This window comes from Dacryopinax primogenitus (assembly GCF_000292625.1).
Source record: "Dacryopinax primogenitus strain DJM-731 SS1 chromosome Unknown DACRYscaffold_13, whole genome shotgun sequence".
Taxonomy (NCBI): Eukaryota; Fungi; Basidiomycota; class Dacrymycetes; order Dacrymycetales; family Dacrymycetaceae; genus Dacryopinax; species Dacryopinax primogenitus.
In genome coordinates, this window is record NW_024467210.1 from 637,129 (window position 1) to 660,755 (window position 23,627).

General features: G+C 52.7%; 8 protein-coding genes across 8 annotated transcripts; 3 read left to right on the top strand and 5 right to left on the bottom strand.

Annotated features, from left to right (window-relative positions):
• The first annotated feature begins 129 nt into the window (after nt 1-129).
• DACRYDRAFT_23259 (uncharacterized protein) lies at nt 130-4,465 on the top strand. Its single transcript, XM_040773179.1, has 20 exons — nt 130-217; nt 272-295; nt 348-503; nt 552-914; nt 967-1,260; nt 1,312-1,617; nt 1,701-1,861; nt 1,919-2,158; nt 2,209-2,348; nt 2,398-2,762; nt 2,813-2,857; nt 2,908-2,999; nt 3,051-3,087; nt 3,139-3,376; nt 3,428-3,557; nt 3,610-3,649; nt 3,695-3,894; nt 3,945-4,015; nt 4,070-4,159; nt 4,213-4,465. The coding sequence occupies exons 1-20, from the start codon at nt 193-195 to the stop codon at nt 4,328-4,330; spliced, it is 3,135 nt and encodes a 1,044-aa protein (XP_040627242.1). The 5' UTR covers nt 130-192; the 3' UTR covers nt 4,331-4,465.
• Nucleotides 4,466-5,183: 718 nt separating this feature from the next.
• Nucleotides 5,184-6,916, bottom strand: DACRYDRAFT_117353 (uncharacterized protein). The gene is made up of 3 exons (XM_040770366.1): nt 6,081-6,916; nt 5,888-6,026; nt 5,184-5,836 (listed from the first exon to the last, which is right to left on the bottom strand). The coding sequence occupies exons 1-3, from the start codon at nt 6,777-6,779 to the stop codon at nt 5,643-5,645; spliced, it is 1,032 nt and encodes a 343-aa protein (XP_040627243.1). The 5' UTR covers nt 6,780-6,916; the 3' UTR covers nt 5,184-5,642.
• A 3,548-nt stretch (nt 6,917-10,464) lies between these two features.
• On the bottom strand, nt 10,465-13,957 carry DACRYDRAFT_100917 (uncharacterized protein; the record flags this gene model as incomplete). The annotated part of the gene is made up of 4 exons (XM_040767500.1): nt 10,465-11,531; nt 11,581-13,196; nt 13,248-13,582; nt 13,877-13,957. The coding sequence occupies 4 exons, from the start codon at nt 13,955-13,957 to the stop codon at nt 10,558-10,560; spliced, it is 3,006 nt and encodes a 1,001-aa protein (XP_040627244.1). The 3' UTR covers nt 10,465-10,557.
• Nucleotides 13,958-15,539: 1,582 nt separating this feature from the next.
• On the bottom strand, nt 15,540-16,503 carry DACRYDRAFT_81244 (anti-silence-domain-containing protein). Its single transcript, XM_040776500.1, has 4 exons — nt 16,365-16,503; nt 15,952-16,300; nt 15,824-15,901; nt 15,540-15,776 (listed from the first exon to the last, which is right to left on the bottom strand). Exons 1-4 carry the CDS (start codon nt 16,471-16,473, stop codon nt 15,677-15,679), a joined length of 636 nt encoding a protein of 211 aa, XP_040627245.1. The 5' UTR covers nt 16,474-16,503; the 3' UTR covers nt 15,540-15,676.
• Nucleotides 16,504-17,803: 1,300 nt separating this feature from the next.
• Nucleotides 17,804-18,745, bottom strand: DACRYDRAFT_117355 (uncharacterized protein; the record flags this gene model as incomplete). Its single annotated transcript, XM_040770367.1, has 1 exon — nt 17,804-18,745. One exon carries the CDS (start codon nt 18,743-18,745, stop codon nt 17,804-17,806), a length of 942 nt encoding a protein of 313 aa, XP_040627246.1.
• Nucleotides 18,746-19,408: 663 nt separating this feature from the next.
• Nucleotides 19,409-20,520, top strand: DACRYDRAFT_23263 (uncharacterized protein). Its single transcript, XM_040773180.1, has 2 exons — nt 19,409-20,121; nt 20,169-20,520. The coding sequence occupies exons 1-2, from the start codon at nt 19,525-19,527 to the stop codon at nt 20,403-20,405; spliced, it is 834 nt and encodes a 277-aa protein (XP_040627247.1). The 5' UTR covers nt 19,409-19,524; the 3' UTR covers nt 20,406-20,520.
• Nucleotides 20,521-20,605: 85 nt separating this feature from the next.
• Nucleotides 20,606-20,947, top strand: DACRYDRAFT_44125 (uncharacterized protein; the record flags this gene model as incomplete). Its single annotated transcript, XM_040774556.1, has 2 exons — nt 20,606-20,781; nt 20,830-20,947. Coding segments are annotated over 2 exons (294 nt in total), but the record flags the coding sequence as incomplete, so codon positions are not given.
• A 734-nt stretch (nt 20,948-21,681) lies between these two features.
• On the bottom strand, nt 21,682-23,536 carry DACRYDRAFT_117357 (uncharacterized protein; the record flags this gene model as incomplete). Its single annotated transcript, XM_040770368.1, has 7 exons — nt 21,682-22,240; nt 22,291-22,832; nt 22,885-23,006; nt 23,065-23,133; nt 23,179-23,189; nt 23,239-23,386; nt 23,444-23,536. 6 exons carry the CDS (start codon nt 23,534-23,536, stop codon nt 22,619-22,621), a joined length of 657 nt encoding a protein of 218 aa, XP_040627249.1. The 3' UTR covers nt 21,682-22,240; nt 22,291-22,618.
• Between the last annotated feature and the right edge of the window lie 91 nt (nt 23,537-23,627).

Consider the following 23,627-nt stretch of genomic DNA (forward strand, 5'->3'; position numbering starts at 1 on the left):
GGCGGAGGCGGATGCATGACGTGCATGAACGACCGGCCTCGGAGTTGCGGAGGAACTAGGTGAGGGTCCCCTCCTCATGGAACAGTCACAGAACTACCTCAACTACCAGATTGAAATGACAAGAGACTTGACAGAGGAAACCCTGTCCAAATCGTAGTAGTTCATCTCCACTTTGCTATATATGAAGGAGCTATGAAGGAGAAGGAGAAGGGACGACGTGAGTATTAACTCCAATATAGAACATGACCTAACTATGCATATATGCGCATAGTATTCTCGACCGTTGCACCACTAGGTCAGCCTCTGACTGTGTACGTAACTTAATTGGAATAATAACACTTTGCTAGAACTTTCATCATCAGACGATGATTTCACACCATCCGCCCTTCTTCCACCTACAAAGTCTCAATCGACAGCCAATAGTAGCCAGAGACGAAAGGTTTTGAGCTTGCCCCGCAATGCTGCAGACAGGAAACCGGCCGCAGGGCCGTCGAGACCTTCTCGTAAGGCGCCGCTTACAATTCACTGAGCTGGTGCCATATGCATTCTAGGTGGCAAATCCCAACGACAAGAGGCTCCAGATGATGTCGCTGTGCGCACATCCCTGCTTTCCCTGCTGGGTCTTTCCCCAGAGGATCTAGCCGATGACGACGAAGCGGATGCTGCAGAAACACGCAGTGGAGAGGAAGATCCCGAAGATACAGCCGACCGTATCTCGAAAGAAACAATGATCCGTCAACGCAAGTTGGAAGACGGTGTGGGAAAAGAAGGGGAGGCGAAGAAGATGAGAGCAAGCGTTTTGGAGAGCGAGACTGAGGAGGAGGAAACCGAGTCAGAAACTGAGCTGGAAGATGAGGACGAGGGGATCCCTGTGCGGCAGCCTGTTGGGATCACGATACCTGGTACTGAAGATGGTGAGCCTCATTGAGGTTTATGCCATCCAGCAGTGCTCACATGTCAGAATAGGAGAAAGTGATACTGAACCCGAGACGTCTGCCCTTTCCCTGCCCATACCAGTCCTTCGCTCTTCCCAGTCGTCCCAGCTGAACTCTGAACCCACGACCCAGCTGCGTCCCGCTTTCCTTCCCACTTCTGCCCAATCCACCATCGGCGCCCTCTTGCTCGACCCAGAGACAGGCACCCAGGTACCAGCAAGCATCAACAGATTCTTGAGAGATTACCAGAGAGATGGAGTGCGGTTCTTCTGGAATTGCTGGAAGGAAGGGAGAGGGGGCGTATTAGGCGATGATATGGGCCTCGGTACGTCTCCCTTGCGTGATTGGGCAAATATATGCTGATCAGTTTCTGCAGGCAAGACTATCCAAGTGATCTCATTCCTCGCTGCCATAACTCGACGCACTGGTGATGCACGCGACGCCGACAAACGTCGCAAACACGTCCTTAAGCTACAACGTCGTCTCTTTTCCTCCCAGTTGCCACCTGCCGATTCTGACAGCCCGACATGCCTCATAGTCGCCCCCGTGTCGCTGGTGGACAACTGGGCGAGAGAACTAGATACGTGGGGCTGGTTCGAATGGGCCAAGTATACCAGTAAAATGACTCGGTTAGAGAGGGAGGATGTTGTACGGGACTTCCGCATTGGAAGGTTGGATATCGGTATGTTTTTCCTTTGCACCATCGATTACTCATTCTCGTTCTCTCTCTGTTTCCGTACATCATTGCAACTCACGTTTTGATAGTGCTTACATCCCACGACTGCGCCCGAGGTGACATCGAACAGCTCGCCGACCTCCGATGGAGTGTAATCTTCGTAGACGAGGCGCACAAACTCAAAAACCCACACAGTCGTCTCACCGAAGCAATGCACCGATTTCAACACGGGGCGCGTTTTGGGATGACAGTTCGTTTTGTTGCACCATCTTTCCGGGTAATCCTGCAGCTCACTCTCGTCGACTAGGGAACAGCCATTCAAAATTCTTATCTCGAGCTGTGGACCCTCCTCGACTGGGCTAACCCTGGCCGTGTCGGCCGCCTGTCACAATGGGAGTTTTATGTGTCCAGACCTCTGGTACTTGGGCAGAGCAGTGATGCTACAGTGTCGCAAAAGTCACGCATGGAAACCGTCAAGCGGGGCTTGGTGGAGCGCTTGCTGCCGGGAATGTTCCTGAGGCGAACGAAGGAGATCATCAAAGGCCAGGTCCGTCCCATCTCAGCCCGCTCAGAAAATTTGTTCAACCAGACATTCAGCTACCAAAGAAGACTGACAATGTTGTGTTTTGTCGCCTGACAGAGCGGCAAACAGCAGTGTACAAATTGTTTTTGCAGCATCCCGACGTCGACATCATCATCAAGCATGCTGAACCCTGCGAATGTGGCTCGAAGAAAAGGTAATGTCATCCTGTTGATGATAGACCTGATTGCTTATAGCAGTTTCAGTCGCGGGGAATGTCATCACAAATTTCTTACCACCAGTGATCCTTGGAGTAATGGTGTTCTAAAGTATATGTCTCTGTTTGTGAAACTATCGAACCACGTCGCGCTCCTCTACCCTTCAGAACACGACACCCCAGACCAGCGCATACGTAACCGTGGCTATGTCGAGTATCTCACAGAACATTTCATCGACGAGCGAGAGTTGTGGAGGGCACCAGTGGTGCAGTACGAACCTACATTGTGCGGCAAATGGGAGGTTCTCAGCACGTTTCTCAAGGCGTGGAAGGAAGAGGGTGACAGTAAAGTGTTGATTTTTAGCAAGAGCGTGAAGCTTCTGGACATCCTCCAGACGTTTGTTGAACAGGCTGGTGAGATAGTCGGTGTGCTGAAAGCTCGATCTGGGGCTCATCATCTGCAGCGTACGAGTTCTGTCGATTGGACGGCAAGGTGCCAGCTGAGAAGCGTAGGTATCGGGTAATTGGGTAAGGTAAACCATGCTGAAGGTTGGAACAGGTATGGACGAAGTCGATAGCTTCAACACTGATCCTAATGTGTTCATATTTCTCATTTCAACCTTAGCTGGAGGGGTCGGCTTGAACCTGACGGTGGGCCACATATGTTCACCAGAATGCTTTTTTCTGAACAGCTTTTCGAAGGCGGCCAACAAAGTGGTTATATTCGACCCTAATTGGAGTGAATGAGGATATACTTCAAGCTTCATTACCGTGCTCACCTCTTCTTCAGACCCGGCTCACGACCTGCAAGCAATGGACCGAGCATATCGCATTGGCCAGAACCGTGATGTCACGGTGTACCGATTGCTCGGGGCGGGTAGTCTTGAGGAGTTGGTTTATGCTCGCCAGCTGTACAAGCAAGCACAGATGCGTATCGCATACGAGGGCAGCGACCAGCGCCGATACTGGGCCGGTGTGCAGGGATACCGAGTGAAGCAAGGCGAGCTTTTTGGCATCCAGAATATCTTGTGGGTCATTGGGGTCCCTCCGGAGACAAACCTGATCCCTGTCTTATATAGCTCCCTGCATGAGACCGGCCTCGTCGTCAAATCCTCGATCGAAAAGCGCTTGACCGAGGACTTTTGCTGGGTCCTTGAAAATGTTCATACAGAAATGGAGCTAGAGGGCCTCGACATGGATGACAGCGAGGTCTGTGGGCGGTGGGAACCTCGTCTTTCTCCCATTACTCATCTCCGTGTAGAAGGGGAATCAGAATGCACTGCACTTCCTTCTAGAAGAGGGTAAGCGATACCACCACCCTAACCATGACTAAAGACCCTTTTTAGATTCGGCCACCCATCTACCTCATGAACCTTCTCACCCAGCTAATGAGAATATCTCTAACCTTAAGCAAAAGAGAAAAAGGTCGCTTGAGCATGATCAACTTGATGCATTTCTAGACTCAAGAAAGATCCACACGCATCTCAATGAGGAAGTGCTATCGAGAAGTGCAATAGACGCTGAACGGCTCAAAGCCGAAAGGAAGGCAAGTTGCTCGGCGATTCCCGCCATTTTCGGTCTTCTGAGTATTCACAGGCTAAACGTTCGAAGACACTTGCACCTGCTGACGATTCGTGGATACCGCGTCGAGCAACAAAATTGCCGGCGTAGGTCATATATTTTTTGAGATCGGTGGAACGCTAACCCGGCTTCTTTTAAAGGCAAGTATTCCAGGATAGACTTGCCATGCTCGAAGAACTGGGTGGGGCAGATCCAGACGAGCCGCTGGGGATGGATACCGTAAAGAAATTGTGTGTGGGTTAATTTCAGCTGGCATGTGCACCCCTCATGACGTGTCCCGCAGTGTGGAGATGTCTGCCAACAAGCAGAAACGTATTCTCGCAAAAATAGATCGAATGATAGCTGCCAAGAAGAAAGTACTTCCAAGTGAAGTGATTCTACCGTCGCGCCTTCCTTTTTGATCGAGAATCTGTGTACAGTATAATTATCCTTATACACTACTGCATTATTTTTTCAGTGCTTCGGTACGGAATGTCCCGGATAAGATTGTATCCATTTCTGTAAACGGCTACCAACCTCGCTTGAAGTAGCTTTCACTAGGTGTGTCGTTCCGGGATATATTGGGAGTCCGACCCAGCACAGTGGTACTTCCGTGTCAGCCAGGCGATAAGTTCGGCCCTTCTCAACTGTGACTGAGTGGGTCTCCCATTAGCAGTCAGGAAGAAGCCGCCGAAGTGGCACCATGAGTCTATGCGGGGTTATGTGGACCACGGGGCCGCAGTGCAGACCTGATGCAATTTTGGGACAAAAGCCCGCCAATTCCATAACAAAGGAGCTGCAAAGGGGCGGTTCCGAGAGTCTTACGTCCTGGACAACGAGGCTCCGCGCAGGATTCACGTTCAGTCCACCTCCATCGCGGATCTAGTGCGGGCGTTCGTGCCGGTCAGTATTGCAGCCCGTCAGGTGCTCCATCTCTGATGGTATCGAGGAGCGTGGGAGCGATATATATGTGCATGGGGCGGCAGACCCGACTACATCGCTGCATTCACCCCCTAAGATCAGGTGGGCTGGCCGACCCGACGAGACGGTGGTGTGCTTCGGACAAGCGAGGACGATGCTTGAAAGAAGCAGAAGCGATAAGCACTCAGGCACACCAATGACCACGGATCTTCTCACCATGCGCTGACCCTACCCAAGATCAGCGGTATCGCCCTACAAAACCCCTGTGGCCCATATCCCGCATGACCATACCCCCCACCCGTTTGGGAAGAATAAGCGCCTTCCGGAGCGCCGAGCCTAACCAATATTACCGCAGTTATTTGTCACACTAAATAAATAGATACAGTCACACCACCGGCGCCGCAGCGACAGTCATAGTAAATACAGTGCGGTCCGATATTATCAGGAGAGACGGTGAAAAGACACGGCGAACCAACGATAATATGTACGTACGTAAAGCCCGACCGAAGTATTACGCAGCTGGAAACCCGGGTCAAATTCCCGTGGATTAGGACAAGATTCTACTGATGCCGAGCCATTTGTTGAACAGGAAACACTTTTCGCTTTCGGTGCCCGATAACCGCGGCGCGGCGGTTCCAGCAGGTCCGGAATAAATACGGGAGCGCCACAGTCAGAAGAAAACGGGTAAAATACGCCGCTGGGGGTAGGAGCCTGAGACGGGAACGGACCAAGGTAACCAATTCACAGTAATAGAAGCGAAAGGATGACATACGTGTGCCGAACACGTCGTCGCCGCAATACCATGGTCTGCGCTCAATTCGGAGGAGAGCGGGAGCCGCGGTGGGATGTGCTGGAGATCGAACCAGTGGCACGTTGTAGCACAGGGGAGCCGGACAGGCTGCTCGGGTTGCTTCCAGTAGTGGTATTCGCGTAAGCCGAGGCATACTGAACGCGATTGTCCGAGGGAGCGCGGGAAAGGTTCGGCGATACCGAGAAGGAAGCGCGAGCTGCAGCCGCAATGAGAACAATGGAAGCATGGTGAGGTTAGGGACACTTACAAGGAGAGTCGCCCCCAGGGGCAATGGTGGCACTCGTCGCGCTTACGCGGCGATGCACCCCATTTCGGCTCTCATCGCTGAGGCGAGTAGGGCGAGGCCTGTGATGAGTCTTCTCGTACAGTCCGCAGGCGTTGCAGACCTAAATCAGGATGAGCGCCAATCCGAGAATGTGGCAAATTCGACGGATACGCACAATTTTGCCGACCTTAAGGACTGACTTCCTCCAACCCGGGGGACTTGTTGCCCCACACACATGACATTGACGTTTGAGCCAACTGGTCTCCTTGTCGGTCGCATTGTCTGTGTATTGAATACGCGCGGGATACAGCACGCCTGTACTCCCACTATGGGCCTCACGAGCAAGTCCGCCTTCCGTCGGCTCGCTCTTGATCAGGCTGTCACGGGTGCTAGTCACACCCCGACCTACTTGCGAACGCCCGCCTAGGTAGGCAGGGTTGATGCTTCCTGAAGAATACTGCAGTGTCGAGGTGTCCTGCCCGCTGCTACTGTACGAATAGTAGTCCATCGATGAACCCATGGATGAACTGTTGTTGCTTGCGGGGGAGAGGTTGTAAGAGGTATTGCTGTAGGAGTTGTTGCTGCTGAACGACGTCTGCTGTTGAGAACTGTGCCCCTGGTTGGGGTAGGTGAGCGGGGTATTGTTGTACGTGTGACCGTAAGACGTCGAATTGGTCGGCGAGTACGCGAACGGCGAGTGATTGTCGCCGCTCGCCCCAGAGTAGGGCTGGCTAAGCCTCCTAGGAATGGAGGGGTCGGCGCGACTACCCTCGTTGCTACCACCGTAGTAGGAGAGATTGTGCTCCGAGTGGTTATGCGGCGACATGTTTGAGGAATCCATATAGCTTGACCAGTGACTGGTAGCAGTGCTCATTGGGCTGCGGTGGGAAGGGTGTGGGGAACTGAAGAAGGCGAGTGGGGTCGGAAGGGGACTTAAGTACAGAAGCCCGTGGTGGTGTTGGAAGAGACCGACGGGGAAATCCGAAGACGGAAGAGTGAGGGGGGAGCGGGAGACAAGGGGACGACTTGTTTCACAGCGCGGCCGATGGCATTTTATGTGTTCAAGAGGACCCGGGGAGGGCGGAAACGCGGCAGTACCGAGGACCGGGTTGAGGGCACAAGGGGAGGGCGCTAGGGAACTTACAAGGCAGGAGTGCAGGTGCAGGTGCTTGGCCCATGGGCGTAGTTAGAACCCAGAGCGGTGGGCCTCGTTTGCCTTCGTGATTCGAAGAAGGGGGCGATGAGAGAAGTAAGACCGTGGCGAGAAGGGACGAGAGCGATGACTGGGGGTGGGAGGCGGGACCCAGGGTAGGGCGCCAGTGATGCCCCTCTTGCAGGGCTCCCATCAGTATCAATGATCGCTTGTCTTCTTTCGTTCGGCCCTGAAGAAGACCAATGTCGCTTTCCCAGTTCCAGAAGATGCCCACGGTAGCCCGCACAGCATCAGTCTTGTGATCCGGATGGTCAGGATTAGAAAGACTGCGAAGACGCTGGACAGCAAGAAGCCAAACCCGTCCAACGTCTCAAAACACGAGCACGCTGGTTTATGCCGCCTTTAGAGTTGCAGGGCCCGCTTTGTCCGGTTCTGATAGCGTTGTGACGTTAGAAATAGCATCGCTCCCCACAGGAGAAGGCGGCTATAGGCCACATGCCCGCGCACGTAGCGGTGAGAACGGGCGGGAGAGCATCGCATGAGGTTCCACGGCGCTCCGCTCGGCACAAATAATAATGCTTGGTCTGCGTTGTAATTAGCTGTAACGGTTGACCCTACCTGGTTCTGGGGTACTGCGGAACGTTGAGAAGAAAAAAAAGTGTGTTAAGGCCAGCCAAGGTGAATAATAGGCGTAGTTGGGTGGAAGTCGAATGGACATGACGTGTCAAGGTAACCGGAGGCTAAGGTCGCCGAGCAAGTCCACGGCGGACCAATAGACTACCGGCTTAGCGCCGTCCGCACACCGCCGCCTCACATCCCTGCAGGGGCAAAACCCCTCGTTACTCTTTTCTACTCACAATCCTATTCTTTCATTCCTCCAATCGGCGGAGCGAAACCGTGGGCTCTGACCAACAGACATGTCGTGCGGCGGATTCAGCTTGAATTTTCTTTCGTATGACAACCGATCATACACCGACAGCACGCAACACCTCTGTTTTGTGTGGAACTGAGCTACAGATCTCACCCGATGACGAGGCCCAATCGCAAATCTGACCAAGACGGCAAACGATAGGTCAGACTGCTTATGCTCGTGCCGGATCATACGCTCAGGATGATGCATTTGCCCAAATATTTCTTTTCCTGCATATGGACCGTATTTACATGAGCACAAATATAGTCAAGCAGCCCACGCGCTCGAATATGTGCCATTGCGGTGCAGGCCGAGTCTGCGAAACAGGTTCACCGGGCAACGCTGCGGACGGTGACGCACGCGGTCCGTTTTTACACCTGGTTTCTTCTTGCGCGCCTCTAGCGGGTGCACCATAAAAGGGGCTATATATCGCGTAATCCGAAGGGACAGTATATAAGGAAAGTGCGGACCCGGCCCTCCTTTCTCCCAAGACTGACTTGACGACGCTCACCTCTTCTGTGCTAGGTTCGGACCGCTCCAATTGCCATCTGATGTTACTCATTTCGTTCCGTCACCCACCAGTTTTTTTGCCTTTACAAAGAGAGTTCCGGGATAACTATAGCTGACTAAAACAGGTTGACTATGCGATATCCTTTCCCCGTTGTCCCCAGCCAAAGCGGTGCACGCAGCTTCTGCGGCGTACCCCTAACACCGCGGCGTACAGCACCCGCAGGGATGTACTTTGAACACTAGATTTCGTCTTTCTTATATTTGGTTCTAAATTTGCCGTAGCTGTGGAATAGCGATGAAAACATGTAACCCTCCCCGCAGAGCATCACACTTTCTAGGCTCATTGAACACTATCCTGCTTCAGGTGTGTGCACCCAGTGTCTCGGAGACTGACATGCTGCGCTCGGCCGTTTCCTCGGGCTCCCTTTTTCAGGTGCATGACGACTCAGACCCCTCATACCAGCTGCTGGATGTCTGGTCTTCGGATTAGCATCTCCTGGAGAAGGGATCCGATAAATTTTCGATCCAGAGGATGAAATAACACGTCTGCTCATTCCACCGACCTCGCGAACCGGGAATTCCAAGAGCAGCATGGACATACGCCTTTCGTCCTGCGCGCCTGACCTGTGCGGCTCAGTCTTCGGTCTCGGTGACAAGGCTGTGTCCTCGGACTTTACTCGCCTCCGAGGCTGGTGGGGTTTGTACTGTCCCAGTGGATTCTGCATGCGTCCACGCCAACCACCGCCTCACGTTCCTCGTCGTATGGTCTGGACAATCGCTCAAGGATAGCAAAGTACGATCGTGGGCGCAGCTCTGAGTCAGAGCAAGCCAGTCTCCTGAGTGTCTGATCGGGCTTCGTGATGAACAGAACGAGGAAATTTTACGCCCAGGATTGGGTCCCGGACGAGACATAAGGCGTCCGGACGACCGGTAGTGGAAGGTACCGAGTTAAAATGAGAAACTTGCTCACTCTGTTAGACCAGACTTGGCGAGCGCATATCTCGCATCATTGGGGTGTGATGTCGAAGATGATGACGTATTGTTATGCACCGATGAGAAGAATCACCTTCAGTGAAGGTGATGCCGAAGCGCAGCCACGTAGAAGAATCCGAAATGGGTGGCTTACAATTGTACGGTATAGATAGGACCAATAGTCGCTTGAGTCGCTTATGCATGGTTATAGATAAATATTACAACCGAGGGATGCTAGAATATTGCTTTGCCAGCCGATTGCGGTTCACACATCGTTGCGGTGCCGTGGGTCAAGCGTGGAACGTGTTACTGCACAACACATGAGCTGCCCAATAAGGGCACCCGGAACGAATAGATGATGACCATACCATCGTTGACCGATTATCCTTAAGTCAGAGTAATACCAGACTGTTGGTTGTCTTGCTACCTTTTCAGGCGGAATTGTACGTCCGGTTTACCGGAAATCATTCGGTCTTGATACCCCGCGGGTATGATGCCATCCGTAGGATAACCTTGTTCGCGTTCCACGTTGCTCCGCTTTTCCGGCACAAATCAGTTGACCGGGTTATTAGGAGACATATCAGTCATCAATGAGATTTCGGTCCGTGAACGGAACGGCACCGTTGTGGGATGAAGCTGCCGCACACTTGCCATATTACCTGTAAAGGAAAATGTTGGAGGACCTTTGAGAAGGCCCCGAATACTCGGAGATTTGCGTGAGAGTTTGAGATCATTTAGGTGATTGCCGCTTGTCAACCCTGAGATCAATCAAGATGACCAACTAGATCCTTCGGCAGCGACCAATCGCATGTCCCTGCAACAATGTGATTAGCAATCCATATTTTTAGGGATTCCCCGGCACCCCGTCTTGCACAACAATTGATTGTCGTCGCCGATGAGAATGCGCAGCTTATCGGGATCGGGAGACATTCGTGCAGGTGGAGGCTATTCGAAGCGCCCGCCAATCTGTAGTACTGCACTCTTTGACAGCTACATTGAAGCAACTGAATGGGGCTGATGATCTAGGGACATTACGGGCAAAAAGAAACAGGTACCGGAGCATGATGACAAACCATCTCATCGACAATTCTATAGGGTTGTTGAGTTCTATACCTCCATTGCCAGGCTCTGTGCCTCAGCAAGGCTCAGCTCCATAACATGTCTCAACACTTCGTCCTCTTCTTCTAAATGAAGTGGGCGATCGCGTGGGGTTAACGACGCGAGCTGAGCACTCAATAGAGATGTCCGTCCAGAGTTAAGAACTTCCATCGGTTTGATCGGTGAGGGGTTAATTTGGGCGGTCGCGGCCTGGAGAACAGGGACACTCTCATTCAACGGCGGAGCAGGAGAGCGTGCGACAACGTTCCATCCTTTCGTGTGTGCTCTATCATGCCCCAAGCTACCAGTACCGCGCCACGTCATTGTCCCCTCGACAGGGCTAAGACGTGGTGACGAGTGGGCGGACGCACGGGATGAAGGCGGCAGAGATGGGAAATTGATTGGGGTTGTTGGCACGCTGTCACGACTGAAGGAATCCAGGGAGAAGCTCGGAGGACTGACGCTGAGATCAGGGTTGTATGACTTTCCAGCCTGCATGGGTTCTGGGTATAGCAAAGGGGAAACTTGGACCTTGGCGTTGGTAAGGGATGCGGCCAATCGTGGCGATGCCAGAAAAGATGAAGACGAATGAGCCGACGACGACACGTGTCGGGCAGCCGGAGACACAGACACGCCGGCTCTTCCAATGTTGAAAGCTTCCCGCGAGGACGATGAACCTCTCGAAACAGGGGGGGAGAAGTCTGGGGAATCCGCTTCATCAGCCGGGCGTCCTCGGGAAGTCGAACCTATCTCCTGCCACGCTAGGTCATCTTCACTGGAATTCAAGCCAGTCATGGTCTTCTTCTCTTCTTCATCGCGGCTAAGCATAAGAGCGTATTCCAAAGCTCCTATTTCGTCCAGTCCGAGCTCGGTCAGCTTTTGTAGCTGCTCGCGTTCCCGAACAATCTTCGAGCGGAATACGTCGTGCTCCTCTTCCAGTTCCCGACGGGAATCTCTGATGTCCCTTTCCATCTCGATTTGTTCTTCGGAATCATCAGTGACATACCCTGAATATGACAGGATTCTGCTCACGAGCGAACTTTCCGCTTACTGCTCTGCTGGAAATCCTGCCTTTTGCTTTTCCCTGTCCGGATTTGTCTCGTCCGATGTTACCTCCACGCCATGCGATGATCCGCGATCCGACACTTGCGACGATCACATCGCCTTCGAGGGAAATCTGGCTAACTCCTTCCCACGGCTGGCCATTGTGGGGCCGGGGTGAGGGAGAGGGAAGAACTCGGAGGGGAAGTGGCGAGTCGATGGGCGGCAAGGGATCCCAGACCTTGACAGAGCCTTGCGAGCTGCCCGTGATGAGGAGACCGGCATGGAGCTTCAATGCAGAAACACCGCCATCGTCATGGGCTTGCCATTTCCGCCACGTCGAAACAATGGTTACATCTAAAGGGGCCTGCTTCGGGATCGACGGGTCTTGTCGAGGTGCTGGAGTGCCGTCAGCCTCCCAATCCCAGAGACAAACTCTGCCCAAGACATCGCCGGACACTATGAAGGAGTGCTCCTTAGTAGAGCGCACGGTCGCAAACGCGTCTATATCCATCTGCAAGATTTGGGGCTGTACGCGAACAGGAATATCAGACATTTCGAACATCGTATCTGTGTCCACCGGTTCCGGTGCTGGGGAAGGGACAACTGGCGATGGGGCAGCCGGTGTTGTAGACGACGAGGCGGGCTTGAAGGACGCCGCTATTGCGGTGATGGAGCCAACTGGTCCGCCAGCAAATTGAGTGCACTCGATATTGATCTTCGCAGGAGGTTGCCCATACTCGGCAACAGGGACATTGACACGGAAGCGCCAAAAGTGATCCGCATCACCGTAATGAACCAATATGAATGCGGCTTCGGATGAGATAACGTTGAGCAGAAGCGTGGTAGTCTGTGAATCAATATGTGCCGCATCTTGTGCCGCCCCGGTCGAACTGGTGACAACTGGCGGAGGGATAATATGAGGCATGTTGCCCATAATCGTGTTCTTGGCGGTGAGTAAAGTCGGCAGGTCGATTCCGTGCCATATCAGCACTTGACCGCCGGTAGACGCAGCAATCACAAACGAGCCTTCGTACTGCACTTTGCACAGTGGTCCGATAACGTTTCCAGTAGCGGCGGGGTCGCTGGCCCAGAGGCATCGAAGAGTGTGACCACTACTCGCACCATCCCAGAGTTTTACTCTGCCATCGGCACCAGCACTGGCAACAATTCCCCTCTGACCCATTACGAGTGCTTCTACTCGTTGTCTGTGGGCATCTGCTGGTGCGGAGCGTATCAGACGAGCGGCACGGCCAACCTCGGCGGGCTTGACTCCACGGGTGATAGCTACGTCGCCGTTTCTAAACCCCCAAAGGATGCGTCCAGTCGCTCCTTCTTGCGCATCACCTTCTTTGCCGAGGCAAATGGCGGAGACTTCGATGCTGAACTCTGCATTTGGATTGCCTATGCCCAAGCCATTGAAGGTGCCATGTGAGTCAAGGTAGCCCTTCAGGACGCGACCTGTGAGGGGGAGAGATCGCGCAACGACTCCATAGGCCGAAGAAGCAGAGAGCAGAGCTTGTGTCGAAGGGAAGTAGAGATGCGATGCGATTGCCGAGTGGGTAGGAATGTGAGCCACAGTTGCGTTCCGTGAATGTTGCAAGCGCCTGACATATGGAGATAAGGACCTTTAACATGGGCAACAGAGATGTACATACCGAATAAGCATCCAGCGGGCGATATATTCCTTCTTCCAGGTATTCTCGCGCCGTCTAAGCAGCAGTTCGGCTTTGTCATGGTGCGCTTCTCTACCTTCTGGCTCTATGCTCAGATAAGTCCACAAGAAGGCTCTGTGCCAGACTGTATCTTGCTCGACATGGTCCCTCAGCCTCCGGCAAGTAAGGGAGAGTCTGTACAGGCTGAGCGGGTCGAGGTATGCAGTGACATGCGCGAAGCTCTCCTCAGGGAGGGAGAGGAGGTAGGCTGATGAGTGTTGTTTCGATCCATGTTGGGAATAGCTATGAATGCGCGGTTTCTGAGTTGATTTCTTTGGCTGATAAGTTTTCAGAAGAGCAGTTGTAGACCTAGTTTGCATATAAAAGCGGGAGTGAAGACGGCGTTTAAGTTGTCGTTGGCGCTGGATTGGACAGCGTCGAGGCGGTGGTCGGTAGTTGAGTGAGGGGCCGCCGTCGACGTCCACGACCCCTCACCATATCTCATCATTGACCTTTGCTTCCGGGGCCCCTCCGCCGTTCTCGGCGTAAACAATCGGCCGTGTCACAGTGGTATTATTTAATTAATATTTTGTTTGTTTACATCTCTAATCGCCACTGACTTGCTATCCTACCTTCATCAAGACCATGACAGCACTTATAGTACTGATGGGAGAGCTTCGTGCGGACTTTCGTTTTGCTGCGATACCTTCCATTGTTCATTCAACAACATTTAACAACCAAAGACTATCCAGAGGTGGCACCGACCATGCTCGAAACCATGCAAAGACACCTGGAAGACGGCCAATGAATGAGCTATCGATATATGGAGCCCTGTATGCTTTGTGGTCAGTTCGTTTGGCATTCTAAGCGACTCCAAGAAAGCATTCACATCACAACCTAGGCCTCGGCATGGGCGCTCCCCTAATATGTATCATCGACTGTGTGAAGCATGGATTCAGCGCACTAATGAATACACTGGTGGCCACATTTCTCACAACCTTAACTTATGGAAACGACCGTGTTCTTTGTCCTCGTCGAAAGACAAGAGAAAACGCGTGGCCCCGAATCCGCCGTCGAGACATCTGTTCTTGCTGTCGTGGCGACTGCTGCTTCAATCTTGGTTCGCCGGCTGCACAGAAGGGATCAAATTCAACCGTTATTCCCATTACCAACGTCTGGCGCGGCAAGAATGGCAAACTGGACACACTGCCTCATATCAGGCTCTCAAAATGCCGGTTTGAGCCGGACATACCACTAACAAGGGGACACGTACGAACAAAGGTCAAGGTGCATATTGCCTCGGGTTGCCCTCTCCAATGCCCTCGGAAACGCAGCAAAAGTCTCGAGCCCTGGAATGCAAGACTGACCTCGGGCCCTGATTGGGACCTGCATATCCGCTCGTCGTTACAGCGGATCCTATGTGGTTCTGTTGATGGTATTTGGGCGTTGTAACATCCTCTAGGAAGGAGCTATCAAGAGCCGTGGGGGACAGGGTGGTGTGTGGGGAAGGGTAGGCCTACCCTTCCCGGCGCACCAAATGAGGCCACGCTTCGGACTTCTCGTCGCTGCCACATCGGATATCCGTCGCGTCGCAACAATTTTGGGTTGGCACACGGTGTCTGAGCTCATGGGTGCTGTGAGTTGTCTGCTTCTCTGATAAGGAGACGCAGGTCCCGACCTTCTCGAACCTCTTCATCAAGTCAGCGACGTAAGACCGAGCACGGACGACCAGCTCGGTCGTCCGTCTTCAACATCCATGAACAACTGAATTCTAAACATTCTATCTGTCATGCTCAGCCGGGATAATGGGTTCTTGACCTGCGCAACAATGCTGTTCGTTATCCGAAGGCCACAGGTTCTGCTCATCCGCATCCTCATGTACCATCCTTATCTGAATTTGGTGAAGACCGCGGCGCAGATCAGGGCGTCGATCACACGGAGTTTCTCCGATGATCCACTCCGTCACACAACGGTACTGGTTGTCACCTTGCCGGAGCTAGTTGGAGCATTCTATTTTTCTCCATTTCCTTGCCATACTGCGAGCTAGGGTTGAATTGTGAGTGAGTGATCTGATTGCGGACTCGGACCCTTTGGGTTGCTACCTGTGTTTCCCAACAGTAGCACAGGGGACGCGGCCGGATTCCCAGCTGTTGTTTTGCCCTATCGGGTTGGACATTTCCGGGCCTCAGATTTGTAGTGCGTCATAGAGATCCCATCGAGCTTTCCGTGAATGGTTATGATCCAAAGCAGTCTTAGACGAGGGTTTGAAGGTCCAGTTCCGAATTGTGAGGTACGAGAGCTTTGAATGTGTCGATATGAACTGGGTTTAATACAGTAGTCACATGGATGAATACGTGTGCTGACACAGAGTGGATACAAGTTGCGGGTTGCTAGAGAAGCTCTGGCACTTAAGATGCATGCACCTCGCCGCCTCAAAATGAACCGGCCAGCGGTACAGGCGCACCTGGCTGCTGCAAAGGATTCTGAGCTGAGGGTGGGGAGAAAGTTGATGAGTGATCCGCAGATTGGCTGCTACAAACAATGTCAGCACATGGTGTGACGTGGTGAGGACGACGTGCCTGTACAAAGTCCCGAAAGATGGCGGTGCGGCAAACCCGTTCGTTGGTTGGGTCAGCACAACAGCAGCTTCAGTATCCCTAAATATGTGTCAATTAACTTGTGGGTACATGCGAGAGATCGCGCGCACCACTTGATGCTAAATCTCGTCACCCTTGGCTTCTCTGCCAGACTCCGAGCCAGCCTTTCGACCTGAATCGGACCTTCCGGTGGCTTCTCGTTCCACTCAGGGTTATCATACTCCGTATTCTGATAATATCCGACTCGTACAAACTCTTGGTCGCGATATGAGGCAGTAAGGATGATCGCAGCAACACCAAGGACGTCTTGTGGCGGGATGAGTTTGGGATCCGGAGGGGATCCTTCGAATTCGAATGAGTTGACCCCAACTGGGACAGGTCCAACCATGCAGTCGTCTAGTTCTTGGTCTAGCTCTTGATGATCAGGTGAAGACACGTAAATGAGCTTCCACTCGAGATCTGCATGTTGCACATATACGCGTGTCGTGAGACGCGCCATCAAACTATCGGTCGCAAGACTCACCATGCTTCAGCGGCGCTATGCACTCAAACGTGACACGAAAAATATACGGATCTGTGAATCTTGCTGGGTTATTGACGAACTCGACGTTACGTATGTTGACCAAAGACATATTGTATGCCAGGAGAATCGCAGTTGAGTGCCGTCAGTCGATGTCCGGCAAGAACTTGCGGTGTTGCCGGTACTTCTCCGCGTGTCAGGACCTCGGGGAATCGCTATCCGGGGTCCCTAGTGGCTGTTCTCTCCTGGACTGTTTATGGAAACCTGGAGGTATTTCCTCCGATGCCCCGTTTTCGGAAGCGAAATACCCTGAATGCCCCTCCGGGCGCAATTTCTCCAAGTGCCCCCCTTCCTAAAAAGGGCCTGCCCTAAGCAACCCTTTTAGGAAGATAAAAGTAGGGGAAAGAAATGCATACAAGGGTCCGGACGTCTCGTTTCTGTTTTTAACACGTCTCAAAGCATCTTCTGCATTCTTCTGGGTGGCAATGTCTTTTCTTGAACACGGACAGCACTTCAACACTCTCGATGAAGCTTCCTTTACCCTGATTGAGTATTGTAATGCTCAAAATGCGTCTTGTCGTGTCGAAAAGCGTGATTCGAAGCGTCTTATGATGATTTGCGATACTGTCAACTGCCCATTCATGGTATCGGGCCGTGCAAAGGGTGCCTCCTTTATGATTGTGGCCCTTGTGCCTGATCATACATGTCAAGCAGAGGTGAAGAAACCACATGCTGCTTCGAGTCGAGCCAAATATGTTAATCACAAAATTCAAAATTCGCTTCCACCGACGCAAAATGTGGCACCTCGAGTCCTTCAAGATATTCTCAGAAAATAGCGCATCGATATCAACTATAAGTCAGCATGGCGTGCTCAACAACGTCTTCTCCGCAATGAAATTTCGCAGCAGCGCACTCAATTTCAGAAGCTCCCGGCATATGTGACACTCCTCCGATCACGTGATTCAGAGTACCGTCCAGATCACGTGGTGTACTTCTGCACAGCTTGATGGAACCTACACGATTGAATTTCGGCCTCACAATAGACCTGGTCCCAGAGATCCCAGAAATTAGATGACTCAAAATTCACTCATATTGGATATTATGACTGCTGACATATGTTTATCATAAAGGCATATTTATAGGTGAATTTATAAATTATAGTCAAGCTAAAAAAGCTCGAACGAACATATATCCTAGTCCCAAACTAGGCGACTGACCATTTTGTGTTGGAGTTTGTGGCTTTCTCAATATTGGTTCGTGCGATGGTACCAAATGTCTCCATGTTCACATGATTTCTGCGGGGTACTGTATATAGGGATGCGAATATGTTTTGGAAAGCACCGCAATGACAACAAACGCTAGCTCTGGCTTTAAAGCTCCAACCAGAACCCTGACCATTCCCACAGTTTTTCAAGGTGTCGAGGAGCGGGGTTAGTTAGGGTTCACTGCCCGGAGGTCGAAGATTTCGGCGAGTGAACTTCTTCATTAGCGACATACACGGCCTTGCGATGGCCTGGGTTGCGAGGTGGATGCACTTTGGGACGTGGCTGTCGGTCTCCCTCATGGTCAGGAGGTATAACTATCGCCACAGGTCTCGGGAACAGAGAGGTGGATGCTGGAAGTCGGGGACGAGGTCCGGGAACCAGTCGCGGAGGATCACCGGGTGTATCCCTCCTGTCGGGGCGGGGCGGACGTGAGGGCCGGTCGCGTTGCTCGGGAACGGGATACATGTGTACACGATTAGGCTGGGGAACCAGCTTGTCCTCGGTATGTGCAAACCCTTGAACTACCCTGCTGGCTACCGCATGTACAGGACGGTGGTCCACTCTAGTATTCTCAGGGACAATTCGCGCATCGTATGGTTCCGTGATCCTAGCCTGTTGTTGTGTGGATGAGAGTGCCCTTGCACCTCCCTGTACAGGTCCCACCGGCCAGAGATCTGCCACCGACAAGACCGCAGATGGGGAGACATGACTCCTTGCATCGTTCCTTGCCGTGGGTGGCATGCCTGACGGTAGGACGGCTGGTTTATACGGGTTCGACGTGGAAGCGCTTGGTGCAATAGTCGGTTCATGATTATCCGACGTGAAGTGCGGCGGGCTTGTAAACACCCGCCCTTGGCGTTTTTGCTGTGTCTTGGTATGTGAAGGGTCGGGCTTGTTCGATTCGGATCCGGATGTATGAACAAGTGTATCGGTCGTATACTGCTGGTCTGAAGTAGCACGGGAGAAAAGTCCATTCTCCGAAAACTGGGTGTTTGGCACCGGTTCTGCCCCCTTTCCCAGTGGGTTGTACGATGTTGGCCGGGCAGGCACAGGAAAGGCGCTGTTGGTGGAAGCACTTGCCAGAAGATAGATAGCAGCATAGATAGTCTTGAATCGCATGGTGATATGTTGAAAGTAGAACCGGGGAGTGAGCGAGTTATGGTAAAATGAAGATATGGTGGACCTGACCGGCAGGCAAGCAAGTGAGGGAAGTGGAAAGAGAGGTTGGGAGGTTTAGCAAGTGTCCAGCACTAGTGTGTCGCAAGCCACAGTAGTCAAGAGTCTCTTTATATAGCTCTACGGTTGACTTCGAGGGCATAGAGTGAGACGAGGACGACCCGTTGCCTACCTTGTCCGCGGCGATGACCGGCGAAATTGTATCTCCTGGGTGAGTGTGACAGAACTAGAATTCACCATGGATGCAGAACCACGGCTCGAATAGCCAAAGAATGGGAGAGACAGACACGACCGTGTAAATTAGTTTCCCATGTCGGAGGAAAATTGTTGAGACGCTGATGAACAATGAATATTGTGCGCAGGAGCACCACAAGGAACAGGTTTGCCGATGGGAAAGGGGCCGTGCTGAGCACCGGCAAGACCCTAGCTCTTATGCTTTGGATGACACGGAATTTAAATACAAATGAGGAAGCGAACAAGTTTCCATGGAGTTACCATATCCTTTCTACTGTCTGTGTTTTGATTGACCCGGGGAAACCCCTACTCTCACGATTGCCACCTCACCGCGTGTCAGGGTCGGCTTCGTTGCCGCAGGATTACCCGGTGGGAGCCTCAGTACATCCTGCGAAAACATCCTCACATCCACTCACGGAGACGAGGTTCTTGCTTAGAACACTGCAGTGCAACTTCTATCACGCCTCCAGGTCTCACAATGCGTATACATGCCTGCAGGTCGCTTTCGCAAGATTCAAGTCCCCGGCGCTCGCCACCAGAAGCGAATCACGTTGGTGGAGGATATATCAAGGGGTTGGAACGGCTCGTCACCGCTCGTCATCAGCTGCTGGGTGCCCGCATTGGCCTTGGCACAAGACACCTTCAGGACCAGGGTGGGCCTGGGCCTGGGCCTGGTGTCCACGCCTTTTCGCCCCAGAGTTAGGCCGCAACCTGGACATATTCACTGCGGATCTGCTGGACGAGGCCTTGGTGCACGTGGTTTGCGGCGGCCAAACCGGCCAAACAAACTGGAACAACTCCGAAGGCGACCTCCCCAGGCGCTTGGTTCGCCATCAATAGTGCCATTCTCTGTCACCATCGATGAAGGGCAATGCAATGTCACCAGTCTTACTGTACGCTACAAAATGGATGATGGACCAGAACAGCAAGCGATCGCAAGCGGAGCGAAAGTGCAAGTGACTCAACTATCGCCCTGCACAATGGAGGTCACTTTTGCCGAGTGGCACAAGCCGTTTGTGTATCCGTTTCCAGTCGACGGTCGCAAGGCTAAGACACGGATTGCTCGCAAATCCGGCTATATTGAGGTATGCGTGCACAGCTATTGAGAGTTGTCACTGATCGACCCCCTCAGGTCGAAGTCCCTGTGTCTGACTCTCTCCAGGAACCCCGTAGTGTGCCGCCTGGTAGCTACGCGATGAACAGCTTCCCATTGCTGTTGTGTCTACCCCTGAAGGTTCCCATACCTTGCAATATTCATCGACTCACCCTGGAACGGCTTCCCGTTTTAGGCTTTCTACGACAAACGACATTAATTGGATGCAAACTTATCTCTCTCTCGCCTTTTCCGATCGCGAACGTGCCATTTTAAAGCAAATAGCCTGCCCCCGTGATCGCATGGAGACAACCTTCGTTCAGGTGAACAAAACCTTGCACGCTCTGTTCGAAACAATCTTGAAGTCAAGTTCTTCACGAGTACTCACGCTGACAGATCCTGCACGAGGCGGCAGCTACGTGCTTATCTTCCTCAACCATGTACGCCTCGATCTAGCTGCCCATACGCTTGTGGCCGACACTTGCATTCTGCCACTCTCTCCGTCCTTGGTGGACAGATTGAAACCCCACTTACAGAATGTAGAGCCTATCGCAAACATCATAACGGAAGGAGATGAGCTCGCGGCATGGAAGTCTCTTCTTGTGATCTTCGTCGAGCGCGGCCGTGCCTGGAAACACCAAGCCTCTTGTGAGTACGTCCGCGATAGTAAGGTACCGCTGTCAACCGAGTGGGATGCGAGTCCCATCTGCACGTGTGGAAACGGCCTCGCTTTGGGATCATTTAGCAAGTCTCTTTGGAAGGATTTGGCTCCTCATGTGACGCGGGCTGCCATCTCCCCTCTATTTGCGGTTTCGTGGCGCGAACCTGTGCCCGCCGCAATGGAGGGATTAGAATAATTCCACGAGTTTGATCAACAAATCCCAGCCAAACGCACCAATATTCCTGGAGGACAAGTGTGCAGATACTGCCATGGTTCAGGTAAGCCAACCTTGCTTAGATGCAGCCAGTGCAAGGTGGTCAGCTACTGTGACGCCAACTGCCAGAAGGCAGCTTGGAAGACCCACCAGCGAGAGTACCGCCCTCTTTGGTAGTCCTAATCTTCAACATTCTGTTGCGATGGTGTTGTGTAGGACACATTGTCCCATTTTAGAAGGTACTAGTATTCCGCAAGGGGAACGAAGACTTGTGTATTGTGGCTAGTACTCAGATCACCAGTAAGCAGACATCAATTGTATGGTTTTTTTATGTCTGACATGTTCTCTCTTCGAGACGAGAAGGATTATAGACAACAAACGAGCACATCAACGGATTGTCGTTTACCCACGACGGAGGTGATGTAGAGGGAGGTTGTAGTGGAAGGTAACCAATCCTTGTCATCCTCAGCAGTTGACCGCGGAGCTATGGTCTGTCCAACCTGACACGAGACAGGTGCATCACCCCTTCCATGATCGCGCTTCTATATATCTTCGTCTCACGAAGAGCGTGGTCACATTGTAATGGTCAGCATATCACAAGACCGGTAATATTATTACATTTACAATTGGGGTTTCGTGCTTTAGAGTTGGATAGTGAGGGAGGCATGTGTTGTGTTTCGACGCTGATGATTTCCTCCTTCAAGTCCATCTGAGAGACATCGTATCCATGGACAATGAGGTATTCGCGGAAAGCGTGATCCTCCGCCTCCATGCCGTCATGCGAGATGGGACGGAGGAGGAAGAAACTGATGAGAGCGGAGAGGATAGCAAGCCCGGATCCGACCCAGAAGGGACCAGTGGTACCACGGTCTGGGTTCGTGCCGCCCTCGTTGAAAGCAGCGATCATGGGCGGGAATACCCAGGTACCAACGAAAGCCCCAATCTTGCCGACAGCAGCCGCAATGCCGTAAAACTGTCGGCGGAAAGCAGCCGGGCCGGATTTGGCAGCGAGGAGACCAAGGTTGTTGCCCGGTCCGAGCTCGCCGAAGGTCAGGATTCAGGAATAAGTCGTACAGAACTGCAAAGCCGGCGATTTCACCAGGCTGGATGAGATTTGTTTAGAATCCAGACATGAAGAAGCCAAAGATGGCCTGGAGGATAAGACCTAAGATGATGCAGTTCTTCGGTCCAAGGTAGTCAATGAGAAACGCTGCAACGACTGTGTCGGGAATGTAGCTGAAAGGAAGAGATGAGCAGAGAGAAACGGTACAGCGAACTCTACTCACAAGAGGTTAATAACGACGGGCCACCCGAAGGACTGGTACAAATCCTGGTTTGCCGGGATGGTATTGACCACGGAGGAAGAGTAGATACCGAAAGGATAGGTGATGCAGTCGTAGATGAACCCGGTCAAGCAGATAGCGAGCAAGTTGCGCCAGCAGCGGCGAATGGCGAGGCCTTAAGGCATCCGTGCGCGCTTCATGCTATCACGGGCATACGGGGCGGACCATCCGAAGACGCCAGAAGAAAACAGCGACGGCGGGGATCACACCGAGGCCGAGGGTGATGCGCCAGACGGTGTTGAGGTGATTCATTCCACAGTTGATGGAATGGTCAGTCGCGCATTAATGAGGAATGAAATAACCGTACATCCGGAGCAGGACGAGGGGGACAAAGGCGGCAACGACAAAGCCCCAGTCCATCAATCGTCGCGAGGGCGAACCAGCGGTGCTGTGCGTTCTTGTTCACGCCGGAGCCTTCAGTTTGCTCAGAAGCAGCGACGGAACCACACGGGTACTCAGCGCCAATACCGATACCGAGAAAGAAGCCGCGCGTGACTGTCAGATGGGATTCCAGGTGGGTTTGGAGGGGGGATGTACCGGTATGCGGACAGGACTGCAGCCATTCCACCGGCAGTCCCACCGCCGTACGCGCCGGCAGAGGGGGCCGAGAAGACAGCAACGATAGCGGTCGCGCTCATCATGCCTGCTTTGCGTCCGATCTACGAGAGAACGCTTAGTTTCGGTCGTCTGACATCCTGCAGGGCTGGAGTGGCGAACCTTGTCACTGATCATACCAAAGGTAAGCATGCCAAAGACGGTGCCAGCAAAGATAAGCGAGTTGAGGACCTTGGTGAAGTTGGAGTTAGTGAGGTTGAATTAGTCGGGGTAGACGGTCATGAGGACTAGGAAATCGTCAGTGCGATGATAGGATGAGGCGAAGGATAGACGCACGCAAGTTCAAGGCACCGACGAGACCGTTGGCATAGCCGTCTGAGAAGAGAGCCGTACCGCAGGCGAAGATGAGGGATACCTGGCACATGCCCTTGACCACTTCGGCCTTGACAGCCCATGTCTTTGACGTAGCGAGGTTGATGTCGTGCTAGAAAGTGACAAGGGTCGTTAAAGTGCCAGAGGAGAGACCAAATAAGGACGTGACTGGACGCTGCTGGCAATCGCAAAGCGTCTCGGTGAAGGCGCGAGCAAGAGCGATGGAGTTGCGGGTAGCGAACCACGGTGAAGTTGACCGCATGGAGCAGGTATTTAAGCACTTTTCCCCCCTCCCCTTCTGGTCTGATCAGTCCTTGTTCCCTGGAGAGCGCGTCAGGACCCTCGAGGATATC

What these genes read in the sequence shown, in the direction of transcription:
- DACRYDRAFT_23259 (XM_040773179.1), top strand. Translation starts at nt 193, where the DNA reads ATGAAGGAGAAGGAGAAGGGACGAC. An exon ending in AGGGCCGTCGAGACCTTCTC is followed by an intron (nt 504 to 551) that starts GTAAGGCGCCGC and finishes TATGCATTCTAG; the next exon opens with GTGGCAAATCCCAACGACAA. An exon ending in GATACCTGGTACTGAAGATG is followed by an intron (nt 915 to 966) that starts GTGAGCCTCATT and finishes ATGTCAGAATAG; the next exon opens with GAGAAAGTGATACTGAACCC.
- DACRYDRAFT_117353 (XM_040770366.1), bottom strand. Translation starts at nt 6,779, where the DNA reads ATGAGCACTGCTACCAGTCACTGGTCAAGCTATATGGATTCCTCAAAC. An exon ending in TCCTTAAGGTCGGCAAAATT is followed by an intron (nt 6,027 to 6,080) that starts GTGCGTATCCGT and finishes ATCCTGATTTAG; the next exon opens with GTCTGCAACGCCTGCGGACT. An exon ending in CCCTGGGGGCGACTCTCCTT is followed by an intron (nt 5,837 to 5,887) that starts GTAAGTGTCCCT and finishes TTGCGGCTGCAG; the next exon opens with CTCGCGCTTCCTTCTCGGTA.
- DACRYDRAFT_23263 (XM_040773180.1), top strand. Translation starts at nt 19,525, where the DNA reads ATGCCTGCAGGTCGCTTTCGCAAGATTCAAGTCCCCGGCGCTCGCCAC. An exon ending in GCAAATCCGGCTATATTGAG is followed by an intron (nt 20,122 to 20,168) that starts GTATGCGTGCAC and finishes CGACCCCCTCAG; the next exon opens with GTCGAAGTCCCTGTGTCTGA.
- DACRYDRAFT_81244 (XM_040776500.1), bottom strand. Translation starts at nt 16,473, where the DNA reads ATGTCTTTGGTCAACATACGTAACGTCGAGTTCGTCAATAACCCAGCA. An exon ending in CATAGCGCCGCTGAAGCATG is followed by an intron (nt 16,301 to 16,364) that starts GTGAGTCTTGCG and finishes TGCAACATGCAG; the next exon opens with ATCTCGAGTGGAAGCTCATT. An exon ending in TCTTTCGGGACTTTGTACAG is followed by an intron (nt 15,777 to 15,823) that starts GCACGTCGTCCT and finishes CATTGTTTGTAG; the next exon opens with CAGCCAATCTGCGGATCACT.